Genomic DNA, 27,434 nt, shown 5'->3' on the forward strand with positions numbered 1-27,434 from the left:
ATATTTTTAGTTGTCCAGATAATTTCTTTCTATTTTTTGGTAGAGACGGGGTCTCACTCTTGTTCAGGCTGGTCTCGAACTCCTGACCTTGAGTGATCCACCTGCCTCGGCCTCCCAGAGTGCTAGGATTACAGGCGTGAGCCACCGCGCCCGGCCCTGTCTGGCCTTTTTCTAGTCATATAAGCCTAAAATAAGATCATTCCTTTTCTCTTTATTTCCGCTTAGTATCCTTTCTTCTCTTTTAATGCGTCATTTGATTGATAAATATTTAATGATTACATACATGACAGTTGTTGTCAACTGACCTATGCCAGTTTGGTCATTCAAATTTATACCAGTAGCATTCAATACATAGAGGCAGGTGAGCGTTAAGAATATTCTCTCCACACTTTCCTGATTACAAAGAAAAAAAAATCTCAGATTGAATACTACCTATGCTAAAAGCTCAATGAAACCCTAGCTGTCTGTCCTTTCAGGTGTTCCAACATTAACCCCCTTTATTTTCAAGTATTGAGATATAATTCATATGACATAAAACTCACCTTTTATTTTATTTTATTTAAATTTCAAAATATTACGGGGGTACAGATGTTTTAGGTTACATGGATTGTTTTTGGAATGCTTGAGTCCAGGCTATCGGCGTGGCCGTTGCCCAAATAGTGTTCATGGTACCCATTAGGTGGTTTATTCCCCTCCCCTTCCACCTCCTTCCTTGGTTGCTTTTCACTAAGTTTTGCTTCCGTCTGTGCACGTGTGTGCTCATCAGTTAGTTCCAATTTAATAGTGAGTACATGTGGTGTTTGTTTTCCATCCTTGAGATACTTCACTTAGGAGAATGGTTCCCTGTAGGTCCTCAAGGGGAAAGGCATGGGCCCCGGTCTCTCTGGAGACTTCAGACTGCAGGACATGCCAGCTAGGGAGAGGCAGATGCTTGCCAAATTTTCGGCTCAAACTGCTCTCCTAGTTGCAGTGGGTCGGGGAGAGGTGGGGAGGAATAAGCGTCTGAATGGAAGAAACCCAGCTCTGTGGCCTCTCGTGTCACTCTCCTTTGAGGAGAATCCTGCACAGAATGTCCAAGCTCTGGGATCACATAAGTTCTCCCCACCATTTCATGTTTGCTGCTATACTTGGGCTCGTGGAGGTGAAAAAGCTTCCAAGAAACTTGGTAGCCCGCTGGTCACCGAAGTGGTGTGGGAGAGAGAAAGGAATTCCCTCTTAACCTTTCACTGGGCTCCGAGCCTCTCTGGGTTTTATCCTTGCCGATGTCTCTTTTCCTTTGTCTTCTCCCTTCTCTGCTATACAGTTTTCCTCCATAAGATCCCTGGTAGGCTCCAGCACTTCTCTCGATGATCTACATCTGAGTTGTGATTCCTCTCCCCTCTCCTTTATCTGAAACCCTACCTTCCCTCCTGGACGGTCTGGCAAGCGATGTCTCTAGTCAGCTGTCTTGCCTGAAAACTCACCATTTTAAAGTGTCCAACACAATTCAGTGTCCAACATCTTTTTTTAACGGAGGTAAAATTCACATAGCAAAGTTAACCATTAGCTATTTTAAAGTGTGCAATTCTGTGACATTTAGCATATTCACAATGTCGTGCAATCGTCACCTCTATCTAGTTCCAAAACATTTTCATCACCTCAGAAGGAAACCCTGTACCCATTCAACAGCATCTTACCTGAAATGTTCACTGAATACAAATGTGACAGCATTCTAGCAGTGGGGTTTCGCTAACCTTCTCTTTGGAATTAGGCCAAATTCCCCAAGAAAGCAGCTGAACGTAGGACCATTTCGGAATGAAGCCAAAAGTGCCATTTTAGATTCCAGAGGTCACCAGATCCTTAGAACCTGTTCCTGTTAGGACAGTGCCTGGTCAATATTTGTAACTTATCTGTGGATTTTGAATATAATCATTTCACTAACCAAAACTCATTTCTAACATCATTTATGGTAACAGAGCTTCTTTTGTTGATCAGAGAAAAAGACTATCGAAGTATTTTGTTAGCCTCTTCTGAAGTGTGGGCTTCTGATAGAGATTTGCTAAACACTCCTGGAGTGTATATTCTTAATTAGGGTAACTGACCACCCCTTAGAGGATAGATTGCATCTAAGAGACTCACTAATATATATCATATTATCCATATTGAATAACCCTGGAGTTACATGATATGCACAACTAACTTTTGCAACTTCAATGATAAAAATTGATCACAAGTGAGAGACAAAGGGAATATTTCAATGGAGCTCTCAAGGAGTCTGTGCCCCAGATCAAGCTTGAAATGGTAGCCTAAATCTACTGTTCCCACAATTGTTCTCAATTACCATGTCCTCCTCAGTGTGTGAGCAGGACACCATGTTGAGAATGATTCCAATGGTGATTCCAAAGATATATATCATTCATACAATGTGACACCTAAGCATAAAAACTGTTTTAAGCCATGTGTAGTGGCTCATGCCTATAATCCCAGCACTTTGGGAGGCTGAGGCAGGAGTTGGAGACCAGCCTGAGTAACATAGTGAGAACCCATTTCTACAAAAAATTAAAAAATAAAATCAGCCAGGCTTGGTGACATGAGCTTGTAGTCCCAGCTATTTGGGAGGCTGAGGCAGAAGGATCACTTGAGCCCGGGAGTTTGAGACTGCAGTGAGCTATGATGATGCCACCGTACTCCAGCCTGGGCAACAGAGTGAGACTCTGTCTCTAAAAAATAAAAAAAACAAAAAACTATTTTTACTGGTCTTCGACTGAAGAGGCAGGCAGGCAGTCATCTGATTTAGCATGGGAGAAAAGCGGGCTGTGTTTTACTTACTGAGAAGCACAGTTATCCAAAGTGGTTAAGGAATTTTTAAGGATATTTGATGACCTCTGATTTTTACCATAACTGCTTTAGAATCCATCTGTCCTACCCACCCCTCCCCATCTACCACCACAAACATACAATGTAAGATGAGTCTGAGTCTAGCATTGATCTAGGTTCTTTGAGGTTCCTGAAAAAGTGTAAAGTGGGTCTCTAGTACATTGGAAGAATTTCAGATCTGCCTGTTGGAATTGCCTCAGGGCAAGCAATTGGCAGGACCAAGAGTCAGGATAATTTTATCCTAGAACTGAGGTAGTTTTGTGTTATTGTTAATGGGAAAAAATTGACAAAACTTACATTCATCTTGTGAGAAAGAGTATTTTGTCTCAATAGCACCATACATTTAGAATCCCACTGTGAAATCCCAAAGGCAAACTCTAGTTCGCTTTATGGTAGAGCTGAGTGGTGGATGTATTGCTTGAATATTATTTCCATGTTCTAACCAAATGGTGATGAAAGTGTTAAATAATCTTTATGTGCTATATCCTAGATTGTATGTTCATTCGCATAGCTGATGTGTAGAATGTCTTCTTGGAAAAATCCCCTCAACTTTTTTCTTTACATTAACAAAAAGTATACAGGTAGTGGCTTTATTGATTTTAAGTTTGCTGAATTTTTTTTTTATTTCTTAGTTTCTAATTATGATTCCAACAGGTATTATCTTTTGATGCCTACTTAGAAGATGAAGTACCTGATAAAAGCCAAGAAAACTACAGAATAAGACGCTATAAAATCTACTTTTACCCTGAAGATGACACAATTCAAGTAAATGAACCGGAGTTGAAAAATAGTGGACTGCCTCAAGGTATCTATTTAAAGCAGAGTTATGGTTCTTTCACTTCTAACTCCTGCGTTTATATCCTGTCTTTCTTTAGCTTCTTAAAAGACCCCATGCTAATGCTTAGGTATCTAACTTGTTCGCAATGGTGAATATAAACATGCTGGTAGCGGTTAGTCATTGTTGGAGACTTACAAACTTTCTACCGTGCACCATTAGCTGGTTCTCTCATTCCCCTCTGGCACACTTGTATCCTTTGGGTTTGCTCTGGTATGAGCAAACACTCCCGTGTCTTTGACTTTTTCCTCAAATCCTTTGATCTCTTTGAGTTGAGCACATCACTTCGTTCATAACACCCTCAGGGGAGAAGGGAAAGCTGTTCTCCACTGCCACTTCCAGATTGGTGTTCTCTCTTCTTTCTTGAATTTACTGCTGTTTGTTTCAACCACCTTTTCCTCATCCTCATGTCTGTTAACCACAGACTTCAGTGATGCCTCAACACAGAGGCATTGTTCCTTCACCCCATGGATGCCAGTCGTCTTTATCCATACTCCATTTCAGCAACAGATAAGAGTTAACTCTGTGATGTGGCCACCAGAGAAGCTAATCCTAGGTTACATTATTAGAGTATGGCAGAGATCAAGGGAGGTGACTAATTTCTTCTGTTTGTGCTGTGAGTCCTTGTCTTGGGATGATGCTGAGTTCTGGACGCCTTCAGGGAATAGCAACCATGATGGTAAAAGGACCAAAAATGTGTCACGTGCAAGTCAGAATAACGAAAAGGGATATCTGTTTGTAACGGGAGGACTCAAGTGTGCGTGATAAATTTCTTCAGGAATCTAAAGGGCTGTCATGTGGAGGAGGGGTGACCTTATTTTCTGTACCCTCAAGAGAGCTGCCAGAAATTATAGTGAATGGACCTGGATGGGGTTAGGAGTAGGGGTCTGCTGTGAGGGTGGAGGAGAGGGAAATCTATCTGTTTGTTCACTGGTATAGCTAGATGGCCCTGGGGGCAGGTCAGGGGTTGTTTTTCACTGACAGCTAGGTAGAGGTATAGGAGGGGAGTCAAGTGTTTGTTTAGTGGTTGGTGTAAATGACCTTTCAGGGTCCTTTGTTCCCCTAAGGAGACATGATTTTTAGTACATTGTTGTTTCTTTGTCTTTTGAAGTATTGCCACCTATAATATCTCTGTCTCTGAAATTGCCTTCTTTGACTACAATTTCTACTCCTTTTATTTTACCCATTTGCTAATACCTACCATCCCTGTTCATTTTCCTAGCAAAACATATCCTGAATATGTCCATGTCTTTCCATCTCCTTTACTACCATCCTCACCTAAGCTGTGCTCATCTCTTGACTAGAGGAATGGAATAGCTGCCTAACATGGTCTCCCTGCTTCCATTCCTGCTCCTCCTACAATTGGTTCTCTATGTGGCTGCCAGAGTGTTGTGTGGCATATTATTAATACCTTGATGCAATGGTGGCCTCCAAGAAATATGCATGCAAGCTCTCCCAGAGGCCACAGAACAGAAGGCCCATGGACCAAATTAAAAATGCATGAATCACACAATGCATTAAAATAATTTAAAATGCATAGTAAGAACCAAGGAGGAAAGAGATGAAATAAGTTCACACACTTAGGACGGGGTACAAGTGGATGGAAGGATCATACTACACTGCCTGAATCCTGGGGCTGGCAATGATCCTGTCTCTCTCTCTTTCACCAGCCTTCCTTGCTAATAGTATGGTTTGGAGACCAGAATTGAGGTTCAGGCAAGGAAAACCACAGACAGAAGGGGCTTCGAGTTAAGGGCACACACTTGCTCTATTGGAGACATGCAGGGACAAGTGCACCTGGCCACAGCTATAGCTCGCCAGTAAGCCTGCTGAATTGTCTTGGGTTTTGTTTGTGTTTCTTGGGCAGAGGACACATGGGGCCAGAAGGGATGTCAACAATGAATGAGTGGCCGAATTAAGGCCTCATGAATATTGAGTACTCATGAATATTTAGTGCCTCTTGTATATTTAGTATATCATGAATATTTAGAGCCCAGGTGCCTCATGTATATTTAATACCTGCTGAAAATTAGTTATCTCTTGGTCTTTCTAGCCCTTTCTTTCTATGTTTAACATGCACATGCTCTACTTATGACCAACTTATCATTATTTAACACGTCTTATGATTTCTGCCTATGTTGAATAAAATTTTTGCTTACTAACTACTTAATCTAAGCCTGACGGCTCCGTATTGATATACCACAATGGGTTCAAAGGGGAGAAACAGGAATTTGAAGGCCGTGGGCCTCTGAGAACAAGGTCATCATGCAACTTCATTCAGTGTGCAAAGGACTTCCTTCAGCGCTCATGAGATTGAGATTTTTCTTAGAGCATGGTTTCACTGTGTCTGGTGCTGGGGATAATGAATTTGGAGCCAGTGGCATTGCCCAGAAGTGTTATTGAATGCCTACTCTGTGCCAGGCACTATGCTGGGTTTTGGGAAAATGGACAAAAGGAATAAGACCCATCATAGCCTTATCTCATGGAGCTATAATAGGCCAGCAGGTTGGAGAGGAAAGGGAGCAAGGTGACTAGTCCAAGAGTTTTGCAGTTGGTCAGCCTAGAAGTGCTCAGTGTCCAGACCAGGATAATGATGGTAGCAATAGAAAATAGGGGAAGGATTTGAGAGATATTTAGTTGGCAGAGTTGATAGGCCTTGGCCAGTGATTAAATATAGAGAGTGAGGAAGGGGAATATGGAATGATGAAGTGCTTACCTTATCATTATCTCATTTAATTCCCCAATGACCATCTAAAGTAAGTATTGTCATTGTCAGCCTTTACAGCAGAGTAAACAGGCTGAGGGAGGTAATTTGTTCCATTTGAATCTTAACCGATTGCTTCAGAGGTCTCTGTGGTTGAAGGGATGATGATACCTTTATAAAGCCCAGGAGCACAGAGCAAGGAACAGGATTGGGGTTTGTAGCTGTGGTATGTTTGTTTCAGATGTGTTTTCAGGAAAAACGTCAAGACTAGAAATGTGGATTGGGAATTGGGACATCCAGATTGTAACTAGAATCAGGCTGTTCTACCATGTTGGAAGAGAGCCACTATTGAGGAGATGGAAGGAGGAAGAGGATTTGATTTAGTGTCTCTGCTTGGCTTCACTAATGGTGGGAAAAGGTGAGGACTTGTATGAGGGGGCAATATGAGCTGTCCCCATTGTTCTTTGTGTTCCAACAGACACATTGTCCACTCCCTGGTCATTTTTTTTTTTTTTTGGAGAACTTATGTCTTAGTGGTAAATCTTTTAAGAAATATGGAAATGCATTAACATTTTAAAAGAAGATTTTCACAAACTTTAAGGTTAAAAATGTGACATTTTATTTTGCAAAAGGATAAGATGTTTTAGACTCTTTAGGATCATTTTTAATACATTTATAAGGCAGATTTTAAAGATTGGCAAGAATGTGTTAGAAAAGGTTTGAAGAATTATTTAAGAACAAAAAAATTTACAACTTTTGATTTCTGTAGACATCTGTTTTAATTGTATTTGATTGGGTGAATGGCAGTATCGCTTTAGCAAAAAATAGTTTCTTACAGGTAAAAAATTTTAATGTTTTGTTTAATATTCCCTAACTAAGCTCTGCTTATTTTTTGATTGCTTTCCCCACTGCAACACCAAACTTGCACAAGTGATGGACTGGAGGTCACAGAACACCCAAGTCTGCATTAGTGACTTGTACTATGTTTTTGTTATTACCTTTTAAGTGAAAGCTTATATTCCTGTAGCTCACTGGCCCCTGTCCAGTGAATATTAGTTTTATTAAACTATTCAAGAAGTATGAAATGCAACCTCTGTAGGATCTTGGAAAGGCTTTTATTAAGACTTTTCAATTCTCTTGGCCTCTTGTTTCTTTCTTTTTTTTTTTTTTTTTTGAGACAGAGTTGCCCGGGCTAGAGTGCTGTGGCGTCAGCCTAGCTCACAGCAACCTCAAACTCCTGGGCTCAAGCAATCCTACTGCCTCAGCCTCCCCGGTAGCTGGGACTACAGGCATGCACCACCAAGCCTGGCTAATTTTTTCTATATATTTTTAGTTGTCCAGCTAATTTCTTTCTATTTTTAGTAGAGACAGGGTCTCGCTCTCTTGCTCAGGCTGGTCTTGAACTCCTGAGCTCAAATGATCCGCCTGCCTTGGCCTCCCAGAGTGCTAGGATTACAGGCGTCAGCCACCGCCCCCAGCCTCTTGTTTTTTTTAAGCTTCATTCATGACCCTAAACTCTCAGCCTCTTGATTTCAAATCTCACGTAGACAGATTCCAAAGACAAGTTGAAGATACTCATAATGATGTGTTTGAACATCGTTTTTATGTAAGGAGGAAGGAATGTTATTCATTAAGATTCAGAAGAAACAAACCTTAGTAAAAGACAATTTTAAAGTCTGTTTGGAAAATTTCAGAATTTCTGATTGGCTCACTGTGGTCAGGCTATTTCCCTGTCTGAAGACACAGCTCAAGGGTTGTGTACAGAATACACAGTAATCATGCTGTGTAACAACATTGAATTTGTCCAGAGTGGAGAAACCTGGAGGGCTGTAGCAAATCCTGTAGAAAGCAAACACAAACACTCTGTCATCGAGCTTTGTTTAGAGAGAAACCAGTCTCTCTTGAAATATTTAGTATGATGATTCTTGTTAAGGAAGGTCTGTTTGGACAGCAGATGCTTTGAAAAACCATTTAAACACTTTCTTTGTGCTTTCCTAAATTAAGTGATTGGAAAAAAGAAAACACGCTTAATGAGCCAATGGCTCAGACCTCAGTGGGATGGGGTAGGTAGTGTTTCTTTCAGTTGTGTCATCTTGAGTGGCCTGGTCCTTGGCCTTTCCAAGATCCTGGTCCTGGAAAGAGGCAAGGGGTCAAGTTTAGGTGCTGTGCACTGATGGCGTTCCTATCACTTCACAGGGTTTTGATATTTTCCAAATGAACTGGGAGGTCGGATGTACCTGTTTCTTGTGGACCTGACTATTCAGAAACTAGTGCAACTGGAACTCCTCCCACCCCCTTTCAGTTGCTGCTGCTATCATGTAATTTTTTTAGGGTGAAAGAATTTGAAATAAGCCAGAAACAAAAGAGGCATCCATTAGCAGGGTAGCAAAATAGGCAGTCAGTTACATACAGCTTCTAACCAGAACAACATATTTTTAATATTCACGAATTCTTGTTGGCAAGGAGATTTTTGTGTGTTAGGAGTCAAGTAAGTCACTGTCGCACTTTAAGGCTTGCTTTCATTTCTTGCCAGGACATCACTCTCTTTTTGGTTAGATGTGTTCTATTTATAAAATGTGTTGCTTTTCTGCTGGAATGTAGTTAAAACAACATTACATCAAGCCAAGAATGTCAGAGGTTAACCCAGTAGTTTTTTTACCTCTAATTGCCTAACAAAGTAATTGTCAGTTAAATACACCAAGTCCAAACTAATCTGTACTAAAGAAAGGATAATGATTAGAAATGTGCCATGATTTTCTGGTATGATCTATATCAATTGTTCTCAGTTGGGAGTGATCATCAAAATCTCCTAGCCCACCCTAGAATTTTTTATTCTGTAGGTGTGGGGTCAAGAACTGGCTTCCACGTGGTTCTTAGTACATCCCTGGTTAAGAACACTGATTTCCACTAATGACTTGTTTGGGCCCCTCAGTAGGAAAGTATTTCTTATACTTTTTTTAATATCCTAAGATAATCACGTGACTCACACAAATGTAATCACAAAATAGGAGTTAGTCGTTCCTATGCCATTCATTCATATTGGGCATATACTATATCTAAATAATATATCCCATAAAGTAGAGGAGGGGTGGTGAGAGAGTTTCCAGATAAAATATAAAGATGCCCAGTTATACTGGAATTTCAAATAAGCATTGAAGAAGTTTTAATATAACTATGTCCCAAATGTGGTGTGGGACATACTTATATAACTAAAAACTTATTCATTGTTTATCTGGAATTCAAATGGAACTGGGCATCTTGTATTTTAATTTGCAAAATCTGGCAATCCTAGAGGTAGACGTCGGGGAGGAAATTGTCACTGAATGGAAGGAACAGTGTAGAATTTAAGAGCGGAGGTGAGTCACTAGTCTGTGAAGATAGGTACTTGGTGCATGGCGGGTGCTCAGTAAGTATTTGCGGAAGAAAGAAAGGAAGGGAGGGGGGGGGGAAAGGGAAGGAAAAGTGATAGACAATCCCTATAGCACAATGCAGGCATCATAAATGGTACCAGGTACTTGAGGGATCAGAGGAGAAAAAGCCAATATCCACTAGAGAAGATGGCATTTGTGTTGTATCTCAAAAGTTTCTCTAGGTAAAGATGGAAGAGAAAGGCAGAACATTCAAAAGGAACAGCATGAGATACAGAGGTGGGAAACTGGTACAGTAAGGAGTTGGGAGGTATTTGGGAGCAGATCATAGAGTGTGTAAGAAAAACTAGGCAAGAAGGTAGTAATGTAAGAGGACATTAGACTCCCTAGCAGGCTAATATTTTGGCGTTTATTTAGTGACTAAGGGGGAGACTCATAGGATTGTTATTATTGTGATCAGAGATATGTAATTTTTAAGTTTTTATTCTTTTGCTGTGAGGCAGGTGCCAGGTTATCTATATATAAAAAAGCTATTTTTGTGAAACCAAAACTCTAAATGTGATATTTTAGAAAAATAAAAATAAAACTGGAATAGTCATTTTAGTGGAGGAATATAGTGAGCACAAGAGGAGGAAAAGATGCTCTATTATGTCTGATCACAGTTAAGGCTCTTAGTATTTTTAGGGTACAAACTCAGTAGACATGATGACAAGTGGCAATTCCAGTTGTTTATTCACCTAAGAAATACCTGCCTCTAGACTTGGATATACCCTAAGTCTGTAGCGTTACTAAAGTGAAGTTAACACACTTATATTTAAAATTAGAGGTAAGAGGTTAGAGTCTTATTCTGGAAGGTGAATTCCAAAAAACTAAATTTAGTGGTCTGAGCAAAGATCTAAGGCAAGTCTCAACTGAATAACATGAAAACACATTAAACATAAGTGGATATATGGTCACTTTGATCTAAACCACAGGGAAATGTTAGAAAGTTAAAGCTTTCAGAGTATAGTCAGATAGCAAGGCTTTTAAAAAGGAAGAGAGATGTAAAATATGAAGATGAGGAAAAGCTTGAAAGCAGATACCTGATGCCTGGACATGTGTCCCAGTTGTCTTTATTGGGCAGTTAAGAAGATAAACATCTGAAAATTTAAAGGACAAATATAGTGCTTTTGTTGTTTTTCTATTTTGTAACTTTATCTACCTTGATGATCTCGGCTGCTGTTCAATGTATGCAAAGACATGGCATCCTGCCCATTTCTTTGATATTCCAGAACAAACTCCTGCTAGAGTTTCTGCCGTTTGTCATGGAAGACTATAAACACACAAATCCCAATAAATAGAAATTTTAATTCCCAAAGAACACAGTTTTAGAAATTTCATGAATATAATATTGAAAGCTCTCGTGCAACCGTACATTTCAAATGGCCCACATTGGTTTTCTCTTTCTGACTCATGGATGGTCAGGACTCTTTCTTGTTACCACAAAGAACTTCCCTGGCCTCTTCTGAGAAACATCTAGTGAGAGAAGTGTGGAGGCTAAGAGAAGGAAGAGTATGGGGGCTTGAGATATGCAGGCTCCAGGAAGGGGCAGGTAACATACTGGTGCTAGCTCTGCAGGGGGCATTGCAACAGCTGGCAGGTGGGCCATCTCTGGAAATTTGCCCTTAGAGCAGAGAGAGACTGTTCTTTTGAAAGAGCAGCTCCATTATCTCTCTCTCTCCTTTTCCTGGTGGCTTTCAGCTCTTCTACCCATTTCTATTCAGTTTTGCCTATGGCTCTTCCTCCTTTCCTTCACTTAAGTAATTTGTGACTGCAGTACAGTGAGATACAGTTCAGTGAAAACTATGGAAAGCAATGTTATTTAGTTAGAGTTTGAAAACCCAAGTTCAGGAACTTTTTCTGCTGTTTGTTAGGGTATGACCTTGGGCATGGCACTTAACCACTCTGAATTTTGGTTTTCTTATCCATAAACTGAAAATTCATATTTTGTGTATTATCTGTCTTATGGGATTATTGAGGATTAAGTGAGAAAATGTAAATGAAAGTCTATCCTAGGGCTATGATGATGATTGTGATTAGTATTATTTAAAAGCCCAGTGGGTGGGCCAGTTCTTCCCACCTAGAAAAATATAGGATTCCTATTCAAAGTCTTACTGAACAAAAATCAGCACTAACTTGCTTATTTGAATTTTTATAATGAAGTACAAATGCAAGCTAGATGGAATTTTTGAAGAAGCTTCTGACTGTTGAATAATTCTTACATATTTCAAAAACTGTCACAATATAAGTATTTTTAAAGAGATTCCTGAAAACACCTGAAATGTCCATCCTTTTATAGATGTTTAAGTATGCAATTTGTTCTAAATGTCTAATCTTGAATGATTAAATCATTTGCATACTGTTTTCAGTGCCATGAATTAAAGGCTAATTGAAGTATAATTTTTTGCAGTAAAATTATATCGTCTTTTATGTAGTACATTTAAAAATATTCTAGGCCATTCTAATTTTATAGTTTTATTATTTTAATTTAATGTACCAAGTAATTAAAAATTGCCACAAAGAAAAGAAGATGAAAATGATTTTAGTTAATTTCCTCTCACCAGAGTGAAAAGATGATAAGTAGAATAATGGAACACAGCCCAACACAGTTCCTGGCACATAAAGATATTCATTAAATGTTCCTTAATGAATAAGGAATGAATAATTTCTAAGTGTCTCTAGACTTTGGGAAAAGGCACCATTCTCAGTGCTATATAAAATCCGATGAAGATAGGTTAACATCTTTATATTAAAATACCTCTATACATATGTCACACAAGCCAATTTCTATTGAATCATTAGATCCTCAGTTTGTTCTGTTTCCCTTTTCTCTTTGTTCTTGGAGTAGATTCTCAGGCTTAAGTCAGGTGCAGATGTTAAGAGACAATTCTCCATAGGTATCTTGCATTTCTGTACATCTTATAAGCAGAGGCATTGACTGCTTTTTGTTCTGGACTATCTCTTCAAGGATGTTTATATAGCAAACAGCCGTGGAAGACAAAGATAAAAGATGGTCTTTTCCTCTGGAGGAAAGTGCAGGTTTGCGTATAGCCTTAGGAGATAGAGGTAGTGTCTCCCTCCAGAACAAAGGGCAGATATGCTTACTGTCCAGTCTAACAAAGATAGTATCTCCTCTGAGATAAAAAGCAGAGATGCTTACTACTCATTATAGAAGATTTGGATTCCGTAAGGGTTCTTCTATTAATATAATGTAGCCCACTGCGTGTGCAGGTGTTACCTGGCCCTTGTTATGTCACCCTTTGGGACTTGGGGCTTAAGAAACTGGTGCAAAAAATGCTGTTGTTCTGGCTCCTGTTACTGCTGTTGAATTATATACTGCCCCTTGTCTCTAACCAAGGCATCTCGTGTCTTTACCAACATCCATGAAACTGTGGCAGGCTAACTTGTCAGCTTGCAAGTAGGATAAAATCTCAAATCCTAAACAATTCTTGCTAACAGATTTCAGCAATATTTGGTTAACTTGGCTGGTATGGTGTGATGTAGCCGGTACTGTGGTTGAAGGGAAACTTCCCCTTTCCCCCTGTAAGTTCAATGAAAGATCAACTCACAATTAAGGCAGATTAATAAAAGGAAGAGATTTATTTGCCGTGCATACGAGGGGAGAATCACAGAGCGATTACCCAATATCCAAATATGATCCAGATATTTTTATACCTGCCTTTTAGAGGGGAGGAGGAGATGAGAAGTATAGGTAATTTTGTTTAGGTGCAATAAATGGTTGCTAGGGAGGATGAATGGATGGGGCTAACAGATTGACTTATAAATGATTCTCTTTGTAAATTAAATTACCCTGGAGAGACAGGTATTATGTTTAAAATGATTTGAGACAGGTCTGGTTGCATTCTTCATTTTCTTTCTTGCAATATATTGAGATAACAGGGAAGCCCCTTCCAAGGGCCTATTGATCTCTAAGGGCCTTTTTTTTTCCTCCTTGAGACAGAGCTCACTCTGTTGCCCGGGCTGGAGTGCCATGGCGTCATCATAGCTCACTGCAACCTCAAACTCCTGGGCTCAAGTGATCCTCCTGCCTCAGCCTCCCGAGTAGCTGGGACTACAGGCATGCGCCACCACCCCTGACTGATATTTTCTATTTTTAGTAGAGATGGGGTCTCACTCTTGCTCAGTCTGGTCTCAAACTCCTGGTCTTAAGTGATCCACCTCGGCCTCCCACAGTACTAGGATTACAGGTGTGAGCCATCACGCCTGGCCTCTAAGGGCCTTTAATTCAAAATATTCTTTATACTAAGGAGTCATATTTTAGGGTGAAATTTTCTGAGCTCCTTCAGTACATTCATCTCAGCAAGGAACTCCTTTACCTCCAGTGGCTGACCACCATTTGGATATACATGGGGACCTTGGGAACATATTCTCAAGGGAAGAAGCAAATGGACATCATAGGGTTGGAAGTAGAAGATGGGATGACATCTAGAACCTTTGGCCAGATGTGAACTAAAATAAAATCTTTTTTATTTTGTTTGTTTATTTATTTATTTATTTATTTCAGGATATTATGGGGGATACAAACATTTTGGTTACATGTTATGACTTTGCCACATCCAAACCATGATTTGAGGTGTGCCTTTTCCCCCCTACAACACTCACCACGTCCATTAGTTGTGAGTTTACCCACTCCCAACCCCCCAATCCCTTAAGAATGTTGCTACCGTGTGAGCACCATAGTGTTGATCAGTTAGTGCCAATTTGATGGCGAGTACATGTGGAGCCTCTTCTTCCATTCTTGTGATATCTCACTTTGGAGGATGGGCTCAAGCTCTATCCAGGAAAATATAAGAGGTGCTAGATCACCATAGTTTCTTATAATTGAGTAATATTCCATTGTATACATATGCCAAATTTTATTAATCCACTCATGAATTGATGGGCACTTGGGTTGTTTCCACATCCTTCCAATAGTGAATTGTGCTGCCATCAACATTCGGGTGCAGATGTCTTTATTATAGAATGTCTTTTGTTCTTTTGGGTAGATGCCTAAGAATGCTATTGCTGGATCAAATGGTATTTCTATTTCTAGCTCTTTGAGGTATCGCCAAATTCTTTTCCACAGAGGTTGCACTAATTTGCAGTCCCACCAGCAGTGTAAAAGTGTTCCTGTCTCTCCACATCCTCGCCAACATTTGATGTTTTGGGATTTTTTGATAGAGCCAAGCCCACCGGGGTTAGGTGATACCTCATTGTGGTTTTGATTTGCATTTCTCTAATGATTAGAGATGTTGAGCATTTTTTTATGTGTTTGCTGGCCATTATTCTGTCTTCTTTTGAAAAGTTTCTGTTCATTTCCTTTGACCATTTATTGATGGGGTTGTTTGATTTTTTCTTGTTGATTTTTTTGAGTTCTAGATAGATTCTTGTTATCAGCCCTTTATCAGATATGTAGAGAACAAATATTTTCTCCCATTCTGTAGGCTGTCTGTTCACGCTAATGATAGTTTCCTTGGCTATGCAAAAGCTTTTTAATCTGATCAGGTTCCATTTATTTATTTTTGTTGCTGCTGTGATAGCTATGGAGGTCTTCTTCAAAAATTCTTTGCCTAGGCCGATGTCTGAAAGGGTCTTCCCTACATTTTCTTCTAGGACTCTTAAGGTTTCATGCTTTAGGTTTAAGTCTGTTATCCATCATGAATTGATTTTTGTAAGAGGTGAGAGGTGGGGATCCAGTTTCAATCTTCTGCATGTAGTTATCCAGTTTTCCCAACACCATTTATCGAAAAGAGATTCTTTTCCCCAGTGTATTTTTTTGTCTGCTTTGTCAAAGATTAGATTACCATATGCGGATGGTTTCATCTCTGGATTCTCAGTCCTATTCCAAAGGTCTATATCTCTGTTCTTGTGCCAGTACCATACTGTTTTAGTTACTATAGTCTTGTAGTACAGCTTGAAATCTGGTAGACTGATACCTCTCAGTTTGTTCTAAAATAAAATCTTAAGGCTCCCCCCACCCCCACCCGCTGACTGAATGGACCCCCTCCTGGCTGAGGAAATATCCTAAAACCAAGTTGCCTTCCATGAGAAGGGAGGTCAGACATGCCTTATCATGCCCCCCTCCCTTCTTGGAGATATCCTTTGTAACTCATTAACAGGCCTAAGGCTATGCAAGACGAAACTGCAGGTCCTCAATTTACACAACAAATATATGTCAGGTGGCTTAACTGGACCTCCTTATCTTAAAACATTCCAAGCCTTTAGACAAAATTTCATGTCTTCAACCAATTACAAGTCAAAGAATCTTTAAACCCACCTGTAACCTGTAAGCCTCCCCACCCCCCTCTGAGATGGCCCATCTTTTCAGGCCAAACCAATATATGCCTTCATGTATTGATTTACAACTTTACCTGTAACCCCTGTCTCCCTGAAATGTATAAAACCAAACTGTAACCCAGCCACAGCGGTCCACTTGCTCAAGGCTTCTTGGGCGTGGCTCCAGGTCATGGTCCTCAAATTTGGCTCAGAATAAGCCCCTTTAAATTATTTTACAGAGTTTGGCTTCTTTTCCATTGACACAGAGCATTGATAACCCTCACTTGAATAGAGGTATGGAGAGAGGCTATAGAGTAAGAAGGAGAGAGTGTAGGTTGGTAGAGGAAAGAAGATTCCGTGAAGCTTCATAACAGCCTAAAGTCATTCATGCTTATCGAAGCTGTAAGTCACAGTGTTGACACTTATCATACTGAAGTTTATTAACTTTTTTTTCTGAGCCAGGAGTACCCATTTTTATGAGCACTCTGCTTTGGCATCTTAATGCCTTATTTAGTGTGCTCATATTGAGTGCTGGTGGCTGAATGTGAGCATGCTTGTTCCTGGAGAAGACCAGATGGCAATGTCTGGCATTTTTGGTCACTCTGCTTATGTCCCCCTTCTTTCATCCTCCAGCCCCTCCAGGGGCTTTAAACCTTTAAACCTAAATAAACCTTTCTGGTTTATTAAAGTACTTCCCTACCACCACTCAGACAACTCTAATCACATGCAAGGCTGGTCACAGAGTTCAGGACCTCAGAAGTCTCAGCTTCCTCGGACTCCTTCAACTCATGTTGCCTCCTAGGACCAGCCCTTTGCCCACTTCTCCACTGTAGGAAAGCATTTAGGGTTGTTACTGAGATGAGTTGTATATTCTTACTTGTTAACCTCTTGATGAAATAATTATATTTTATTTCATGCCATAGGGACTTCTATCCGGCGGCATCGGATTCCTCTCCCACCTCCTGATGAGGATCAATTTTATACTGTGGATCATTTCAACATCGGCAACGACATGGTCTTCTATGGCCGGACATTCAAGATTTATGACTGTGATACATTTACACAAAACTTTTTGAGGAAAATAGGAGTCAAATTAAATCCTCCAAGACAATGTCCAGAAGATCCTTACATGAAGGCACGGAGAGAGGTAAGAAGTTGATACATTTGTTAGCACTTGTCTTCAGAATGAGAATCCCTTTGGAGAGTCAGTAAAGGGTATTTGTGCTTCTGATACAGATGTGAAAGAGCTTTTAGGGCCATATTTATGCGAGTTGTCCATTCTCTTTCGGGCTAGAGGGAAGGCTGAGTGTCGACCTAAGGGAAGGAATGACTCCCTCATTGCCTCCCCCCAATTCCCTCCATAGAGAGTCTCCCTTCCAGGGAGTAGGAGTCTTCAGTGAACTTCTCAGGTGTCACACAGTCCAGGTACTCAGTCACAATTGGCTTTGTGGTCACTGACAGTGTATGAGTTGTACCCATACTTACTTGTCTTTTCTCATTTTAGTTGCCTTGCTCCAGCTTAGAAAATCTTTGCTTCTATAGTACTGATTTAGTGAATCAAGCCTTGGGTACACCTTTTTTATCCCTTCTAGGGACTCCCAGCTCCTCTTATGGTGGCACTGGATGCCGAGATGTTCTAGAAGAGTAAGGAGGTCCATGATTCCAATGTACCTCCATTAGGAAAGGATGCTTGTCTTCGAGGTCTGACCCTAGTTAGTGTAGAGAATAAAGACTCAGTATTACTAGTATTATTGTTGTCTTTCTAAAGTTTTTTTTTTTTAACAATCCCTTGGCCCAAATTTTGTTGTCTAGAAGAAGAATCTGAATGCCCACCCAAAAGCACCCAGCCAATCTCTTTGCTGGGATTGGAATGCAAATCTCTTGAATCTTACCCTGATTGTCATTTGTTTGCTTTTTTTTCTTTTTAGAGACAGGGTCTTGCTCTGTTGCCCAGGCTGGAGTGCAGTGGCCCAATCATAGCTCACCGCAGCCTCGAATTCCTGGGCTCAAGCAGTCCTCCTGCCTTAGCCTCCTGAGTAGCTGGGACTACAGGCCTGTGCCACCATGCCTGCTTAATTTTTTAAAGAATATTTTGTAGAGATGGAGTTTTGCTAAGTTGCCCAGGCTGGCCTCACACGATCCTCCTGTCTCGGCCTCCCAAAGTGCTGGGATTACAGGCATGAGCCCCCACACCCGGCGTCCCTTTTCTTTTTTTATTGAAGTATGTATGATTACACACAGGAACATACACAGAAATTAAGTGTACAGTTGGATGAGTCTTAGCAAATGCCATACCCTTATAACCTACCCTCAAATCAAGATATAGAACACTTCCATCCTCTGCCCCCCACAAAGTCCCTCATGCATTTTTCTAATCATTTCTTCTCCCCATCCAGGGACAACCACCGTTCTTATTTCCATCCCCATAGATGAGTTTTGTCTGGTGTTTTATTCTTTTTAAAACTTGTAATTCACTTCCTTGCAGAACAATAACATAAAATTTACAATAAAATTCTCCTTTGATTCTGCTTTGATCTCTTGTTAAAAGCCACATGTAGGATCATTCATCTCTTCTTGCCTCCTAGCCCCAGCAGAATTATTCTTTAATGTTGTAGGCATGCACTCCTCCAGAGAAATATATATATTGTTGATCCTGGAATATCTAAGGTGAAATGCCTGTGTACCAGTGTACAAAGAGATTTTTTTGGTTTGAGTTCATTTTTATTTTTTCCCAGTGCCCTGGATGAAAGAGTCTAGGTAAATAAAAAGTCTTTAGAACCAGCAGAGAGAACCTGAAGGAAATGGACCCAAATGAATTACTACCCTTTGCATATGGCTACACTCATTCACTAACAGTTGGTATTATATGATAGTGATTGTGAATAATGATGCATTATATGAAATCGCATAGAGCACTGTAGGATTTCATAGGTTTGTAAAGAAAAAGATCTTTTGAGCCAGGAATTGGGAGTAAATACCAAGAACAGCTAAGAAATGTTTTAAGTAATTTCCTTTCAGATTGGGAGAATCATTTTAACATTTATTCCCTCAGGGAGAAAATTCTTCAATAAATATAGAAATCTTTGGAAAATTAGGAGCTTAATAAGAGGCTTTTATGTTGAATTTTATGCATTTAATTCTTCAGTGTTTGCTGCCTTGAACTGTAAAGCTAAAATTAAACAATTTAACTTAAATTGAAAAGAGCCCCAGTGGTATATAATCAATAATGCATTTCTTAGAGGCCTTATAATACTAAAGGAACATTTTTCAATCAATTGATGTAGAAGTCCCATAATTTCTTTTAAATATCAAGGATAAGACTGCAGAGCCTCTGGAAAGCCATCATGTCTGCCCTCTGTCTTGGGGTAAGACTGCACCTAGACCACCCTGGACAGATATGAAATTTCAAGAATTCATAAAAAGATTGCATAACCTGATTTGGGACAACATCTCCCTTGTCAATGAACACTTCCTTATATAACAATCCTATTTGGCTACATCAGATAGAATGGAGCCAGTTTTGCTCCAAGACAGAGCTGAGAACATGCAAACAGAGGGAAGAGTTGCACCAAGAAGACTGCGGAGCTAGTGGTTCCTGGGCCAGAGGACAGCCGAGGCAGGGTCTCTGTGTGGATTGGAAGTTCTCCATTTACCATGCTCCTGTTTCCACTGGGCTTTCATAGCCTTGATATCTGAAGATTTTTGAGCAAAATAAAACTGTGAATATATTTCTTCCCTTTTACCTTCACAAAAATCTTTGAATGAGTAAGAAGGATACGCAGATAGGAATTTCTAGTGAAAAGACAAATGATTTTTTTGGTTGAGCTATAATTAACATGAAGTAAAATAGAGTCAAATGCACAAATCTTAAGTGTACAGATCAACTAGTTTTGTAAAATGTATGTGGTTGAGTAACCAACACAAAACTCAAGATATAGAATATTTCCATCGCCCCAGAAAGTTCCTTTGTTCCCCTTTCCAGTCACATCCCTTGCCCAGAAGCAATTATTGTTCTGATTTCTGTCATCAGTGATTAGTTTTATCTGTTCTTAAACAAGAATTTTAAGTCTTTGAGAAAATTCAGTTTTCAAAAATAATATAATAGAGTATTAAAATAATGTTTAATATGAAAAGCTTCTTAATACTTGTTTGTATTCTTAAGGTTAAAACTGGTTATAGATGCATATGTATATATGTCATAGTCAGTTGAAATTTGTTAAAATGTAACAGAATAGTCTATAGAAATCATATTTTTAATGTATTTGTCATTTAATTGCATGCATCCCAAAAATGATTATGCAAAATCTACGACTATTATTGACATTTTCTCCATTTGCAGATGCTGGAGTGCATGGAGCCCTTACGTCCCTATGAGCCCTTCGACACCCTGGGACAGTTCCTTGAGTATGATGGGAAGGTTTTGCGTTTCTTCTGCCTGTGGGATGATTCACCCTCATTGTTTGGGGACCGTAGAGAACTCATCCTGCATTATTTCTTATCTGATGACACTATTGAAATCAAAGAACTGTTGCCACACAACTCAGGCCGGGATGCTATGTCACTGTTCCTCCGGAGGGGTAAGCTACCAAAGGTGAGCAGTGGCCACAGAACCACTTTCCAAGTTTGCTTGTGGGCCAAGAGACTTGAGCCACTGTTTGGATTGTGATGTGTTACGACTATGTGATGACAGTTACCATGTACTAGTGCAAGTATTTAGAGAACTTCCATTTTGTATTCTCTATTAATATATATCTGTGAAAATAGTACAGAGAATATGATAAATTAGAGTTGGAACATTCTTAACTTAAGGCAAGTAAAGGAAAAAAAGTCAAATGTAAGAGAAAGTACCTATTCATCATTGAGTTCACAATCAGTCTTATGAAAGTAAATGACTCCGTAGTAAAAGAATTACTCATGGGCTTAGATGGAGCACTAGTGTATCACTCCTGTAGCCTACTGAGGAGAGCCCATAATGTTGTTCTGGGTTATGAATACACACACACACATATACATGCACCCACGTGTGTATGCACATGTGCACACACAAACATACACACACAAGTTTATACACGGGGTACTCTTCTGAGTGTAGCAACTAGTCACCACCTAGCCACTAGCTAGTGCCAATCATGGCTTTTGCATATTGTTTACTATTAAAAAGAGTTGTCAGACTGATTTCTACAAATATTTATGGACATTTGACAGCTAATGTAACTTGGGTGCAGCAGAAACAGAACAGAGACAGAAGACCTGAATTAAAATTGTTGGTCTGCCCTTTTATAGCTGTGTGACCTTGGGCAAGTCACTTAACCTGTCTAAGCTCATTTCCCCGTTTCTAAAATTTTATAATATAGTAAAAAACACTGTCTAAGGACCTGTAAACACATATAAAGACACATGAAAATGTAAAGGCTTTTTCGACAGCTCTATGTTATTTTTTATTTCTTATTTGAATAAAGTATCTTTTAATTCTTAGTGCTCCTGAAAAGGTTACTGTAACACTCATTTCTGATGCAAACAACTGCTGGCCATTCGGTCCTCACAGGAGGCTTTCCCAGATTCTCTGAGCCCACTGCCAGAAGCCCTGCTGCATTGCTTGGAGACAAGGGAGCAGAATTTGTCCCAGAGGGAGCTCTGGATATGCACAGCAGGCAGCCAGGAGGTGCCAGCGAAACCTGTTTTTAGAATGGTTTTGAAAAATAGGCTAAATATAAAATAATAATGGCACACCCGACATTTGCAATGTGCTTTGACATCAATTGCTTCACTTTATTAATTCATTTGGCAAGTATTTATCGAGTGCCAACTGAATGCCAGGTCTGGGGTTACAGTGAGAAAGAGAATGGATTAAGTCCTGCTACACTGTTTTGACTTTGTCTTCCAGTATGGCCCACCTGGAGTCTATCAACCAGGCCAGATAACAGATCGAACAGTTCTTAATGTGTACGGTGGCTTGACACAGACCCAAGTGATTGGCTTCCTGTTGGATAAATACAAGGCAAGGAACCTTATGTTTTATTACTGTTTCCAATGTGACTTCTCTGGAACCTGAATAATGGGGCAAGTTACATATTCTTCTCTTAGGAGATTATGAATGAAATCAATAAATACATAAATATATGTATTATACTGCTATTCTTCAATAATAAACATGCTTAAATGCATTGCTATTTACAAGCACTGCAGTGCTAAAATAATGCTTTAGAATATTAACATCAACTGATTGCCTTTTGATTTGATTTAAAAAATTTAGCTGTAAATGATATGATTGAAGTTTTCTTTTAATTTCTTTTTTCTCTGGGAAGGGGTGCCTAGTTCTTTGGAGGATCCATGGTGCCAATGCTATCTTCCTTTGTTTTTATTAGCCAGAGAAATTAAACCAAGAGTTTTACAAAGACAGTGACCTGTCCATAGGCACCACCATCAATGTGTGGGGAAGGAAAGTGCTCCTTTGCGACTGTGATGAATTTACGAAGTCTTATTATAAGTCTAAATATGGAATAAGTAAGTGATACATATGTCAATTAGAAATTATTTAAAAACTTAGAGTCTTTGTTCCCCAGTTAAGATTTTACTTTGAGGTGTCAAACACTAGACCCATTAGAGGTACCATTTATTTTGCATTTGCTATCTTCCAGGCATTTGTTGTCTTATATATTCCTAACAACAATTCTCTATGGGTAGGCTTGTTATCCCCATTTTAAGAAGAAACTGAGTTAAAGAAACTGAGGCTTAAAAGGGCTCATTTGTCCAAGGTCATGCAGTGAGCAAAGGAGGAACCAAGATTTGCACTTGTCTGCCTGATGCCAGGGACTTCCATTTTTCCTTGTCCTCTGCCTTACTACAATATGAGGTAAATGTTTTGGTCGAGCAGCTGAAATGGAAATCTCAGTGTTTTTCTCTTCACTTAATTTTTGCTTATCACAACAGATATACTTATTTGAGTTCTCTAGGGAATTCTTGTCTGCCAGTTTGCTCTACCTTTTCTGGTAAGGCTCTACCAGGTGTCCAGCTTCTCTCTTCTTAGCTATCAATTCCATTGTGATCAGGTTAATTCAGTTCAGAATGAAAACCACTGATTTATTAAGCACCCACTATATGTAGGTCATTGTAGTAGACTTAGAAGAGACAGAGTTGTGTAAGGGGTTTTTAGGCTATAAGGAGAGCTAAGACGGACAGCATGTGACACCGTGTTGTGAGAGTCCTTGAAGCAGGCAGAGGATGTGATGTGAAACCTAAAACACAAACCCTCATTTGTTAAACTTCCACTTACAGTCACCTGAGGACCTGCCAGTCAGCTCCTAGGCCTTCTACCTGAGACTCCAGGTACCTGCTGCTGCTAGGAATGGATGGGAGTTGCTGGCCTCCCGCACTGAAGCTTATAGCTGGGGTTGGGGGTGTTTAGTCCTATGCATCTCTCTGAACCTTGGTGTATTCATATCAACACACTTCTGCAAGGGTTGAGATGGAAGCCAGAAGCAACCACAGCTTCTTAAAAGACAGGTGCTTTGTCTCTAGAATGAGATGAGGCCCACTCATAAGACATAAGTGTCTTGGTATCCCCACTGTGTAGCATTTCTGGCCTCCTGGGAGTCTTCATATTGTGAGAGAAGGCACACAAAGCACACAAATGGGTTAGAATAAAAAATACTTTCAGTTGCATTCTTAGATTCATTAAGGGAATTTGTTCCACGGCATCTGCATGCCAAATAGTCAAAATGCGTAGCCTCTATAGGGCCCAAATTGGTGGCCTCTTTTTATTTTATTTTCCAAAATTGGTTCCCTTTAGCAGACACAGTTGAGCATATTTGCTTTGGGGGCTGTTGATAAGAGGCAGCAGGAATGTGCAGGTGGCAGCTGCTATAGAGAAGCGGCTAGTGGTCTTTAGACTGTGGGGCAGAAGAATTTGGCCTTTAATAAATATAGATGCCTGTTTAGAATCAATAAGTCTTCAGTGTAGACTGAAAATTCGAAAAAAAATATATAAAAAATGGGTCACTGAAAACTGTAACTTACACCTGATGATTACCTTAATATAAAGGATGTGGTGAAAGATTACAAGATTACCTTGAGCTAAAGGGTATGGTGAAGGTTCCAAAGAATTATATGATTCCTTAAACATAAAGTCCAACTTTTGGTTGACGTTTGTCTGTTAGTTTGATTTTGAAAATATGAAAGTTGCGTTTGGGAAAATGAATTTCATACTGGAGAGACTTGGTACAGTGTCTTAGTGGCTTCTACAGATTTTCTGAGGCAATGTGAGTTCCCTGGTGTGCTCCAAATCTAGCTGTCCTGGGCAAATGCATTAGCTTCGAATGTCCTATGGTCCATTTTAATTGAGTCCTAGTGCTTAATTTCTTTCTGTTCACTTCTTTTGTTCGCTCTACAGACTTATTATGTTATGTATAAAAAGTAGCCTGTGCCTTTAAAGCTAATATAACGTGAGCATTATGCATTTAAACAGAGAATTATGCAAATGCAAAATTATGATGCATTTCACAGTTGCACTGACTTTTTATATTTCTCATAACATATGTTAAAATATCCTGTTTAACAGACACTATTATTACACAATATCGCTCGAGTTACAACAGTGTACTTAATGTAACTGAAGACTATAAATTATATAATATCTATGATGAGGTGGAGGGGAGTGAATCTGTATTCTCTGATAATCTTTACATTTGCTTTTCCTGATTTTTTTGATAAGGTTGAATTAATATACTTAATGTTATTTAGATAGAGTTATTTCTGGCATTTTAATTTTGTTTATAATTTGGTCCTAAAAATTCATACGACTAAATTTTATGCATTGTGTTTTGATATCTTTGAAGCGCAAACCCAGACAATGTCTCATCAATAATTGTGGTTCTGCCAATAATTGTGGTCACATTTTCTCCCTTGTCAATAATTGTGGTCAGTCAAGAACGTGGGTGTCTCCACTGTGCAGCACACAGGAAGGAGCTGACAAATGACAACACCACATCTGGGGACTTCTCTAGCAGGAAGCCAGGGAGAGATTTCTAATGCAGTATGCAGCCTTGGTGCTTTAGTACCTTCTCCTACCTAATGACACCACAGCATATTTTAGGGGAGAAAAAATGGCAGACAAAGAGAAAGAGTTGGCCACAGTCCCAAGAATGGTACATGGATAATCTTTCTATACTATTTATGTAGAAATGGAGGGCTTGGTAGAATTCCAAGAGACATTTGAGCCCCTGTGTAAAACCCAATCTCTTAAAAAGATGAGATACTTTTATGCCTTTAAGGATTCTAAGGAGAAGGTGATTCCGCAGATTTCTGCCATATTACAGTGCAGTGTGACCCCTCCAGCAGGCGGCTTTGCCATCCCACTGGCCCTGGCTTGCCTGCTGGGCTGTAGCATGTCACGCCCTCATTATTTTATGTGAATGAACACGAACTGGCAGATGGAGGTCTGTTGGTCTTTCCTGTAGTATGAAGGTTGGAAATGGCTCCAGGGCCTCCAGCAGGTGTTTCTTTCACTAAAGGGGAAGGGATTTGAATGCAAACTGTTCTTACCTAGAAATTTCTGCCTTGGGTTATTATTTCTTTGTTTATAGAACATTCTTATCATTGATTCTTAGGGGCTGGGATAACTAAACTAGTAACTAGACTATTCATTCCCATTGCTTTTGAACACTTATTAGGTTGTACTTAGGTTAAGGTTGAACAAAAATCTTAAAGCATCTTTAATTTTGTGGAGTCATTTCTGGCCATCTCTGAACTTTTGGTATTAGATGCAGTAGGACGTCCAAGACGAGAGTTTAATCATCATTTGAACAAATTGGCCACTCTAAGTTGCAGCAACAAAATAGAATTGGCTTCTGGTCTCACCATATGGCTTTGATGGACCTAACAATTTTGCTTCTTTTACCTCTCCTATAAAGTGAATATGGTTGAAGATTAGAGGATTCCTAAGGATTTTGTAGCTCTAACATTATGTGATTCACTAATTTCGGTTTCACTGAAATCATTTGGCCTGGTTGTTGAGTATAAGCAAAGGTGGATTTACCTTGAAGCTAATGAAGCTTAATCTTTAGGGTTCTTCCTTTGTGGGGGCCCCAGACCAAAGCCCTAGCCTAATTTTGTCTTAATAATTTGGCATTCTTTGTCTTGAAGAGCTTTGTCCAAATTATATAAGCTTCAGGCCTCCCCAAACCTGGATCCATCTCTAGGTTCTAGAACAGAAGAGATGAGCTTGGATGTAATTGAAGGCTTTTCCCAGTAGTGCTTCCAACTGAGATGGTGAATAGAAAATCACCATGAAGGAGCATTAAGACTCCTCTTAAAGATACGTCATCTCTCTGCCAATTTGTTGGAATCTAGTCAATCATGAGTAGGCATTTAATATATGTGTTTTTACAAGTTACTTGGAATTAGAGAAAATAGACCATTTGAAAGACAGATATGTCTCAGGATCTCAGAGAGTCAGTTTAAGAAGACATTTGCGGAAGATGCTTTGTACAAAAATGTGTCCTTTTTCATTTATTCAACAAATATTTGTGAATACCTGAAACATGCAGGATGCTGGGATGATGGAAAACCAAAGTCAGGAAACTTGTCATTCAGATGCAAGTCCAAAGCTTTTTGAATGTATGCGAATTACCCAGAGAAATGTGATTTAAAGTTGGATCTTGAGCTAGGGTTTCCAGGAAGATGTATGTGATGTTATAAAAGTTGGGCGTGATGGAGGGGAACAGTTCTCAGCTTTTATACACTAGATGGCACTGTGGGTGCAGAGGAAAACTCTAAATTGGTTCTTTTGTTACTTAAATCTGTTGCAAAAATTATGTGGTTGGGGAAACAACACTGTGTTATAAAACCTACAATTTTGGGGGGAGATGTAGAATGTATTCTTAATTACTTTGCGATTCAATACGTGTCCTCTTTTGGTTAGACTTCTCAGATTGGTATGTAGAGTTGTATGTATATGTCCCCTGTTGTAAGAAACTACTCCTGCCCCAATTTTCTAATAATCACATAGAACTCTCCTGCCATGGCTGCTGTTCCTGAAATGAAGGTACCAAACAGTGGTATGTTTGATATAGTGGTTGGCAATGATGGACTCTACTGCAATTCTGCCTAATTCCAAGATTTGAACTTTCCTCTTTATTCCCAAGACTTTTCTTTAATCACCACAAAAATAGCAATAGGAGAGGCTCACAAGTCACTTCTTTACCAGCATACTGGCTGCCCCTTTTCACTGAGCCAGTGAGAAATATCTGATGGTGTTCTCTTTGTCAACATGGCTGCCATGAGCAGTTTCTCTTAGGATAGAACAATACTCTTTTGGGGATTATGCTTGGGGAAATTTCACACAAAGGCTGCTAGGAAG

The 27,434-nt window shown here is 39.6% G+C and overlaps 1 protein-coding gene across 1 annotated transcript in view; it reads left to right on the forward strand.

Annotated features, from left to right (window-relative positions):
• The window catches only part of EFHC2 (EF-hand domain (C-terminal) containing 2), a 150,995-nt gene that overhangs the window by 54,228 nt on the left and 69,333 nt on the right, over positions 1–27,434 (forward strand). The window contains exons 3-7 of the mRNA XM_012642805.1: positions 3,511–3,661; positions 17,002–17,225; positions 20,418–20,669; positions 21,963–22,076; positions 22,444–22,582. Of these exons, the coding sequence (XP_012498259.1) occupies positions 3,511–3,661; positions 17,002–17,225; positions 20,418–20,669; positions 21,963–22,076; positions 22,444–22,582 (880 nt within the window). The remainder of the gene's footprint in view (positions 1–3,510; positions 3,662–17,001; positions 17,226–20,417; positions 20,670–21,962; positions 22,077–22,443; positions 22,583–27,434) is intronic.

Source organism: Propithecus coquereli, unplaced genomic scaffold (genome assembly GCF_000956105.1).
Source record: "Propithecus coquereli isolate 6110/MARCELLA unplaced genomic scaffold, Pcoq_1.0 Scaffold188, whole genome shotgun sequence".
Taxonomy (NCBI): domain Eukaryota; kingdom Metazoa; phylum Chordata; class Mammalia; order Primates; family Indriidae; genus Propithecus; species Propithecus coquereli.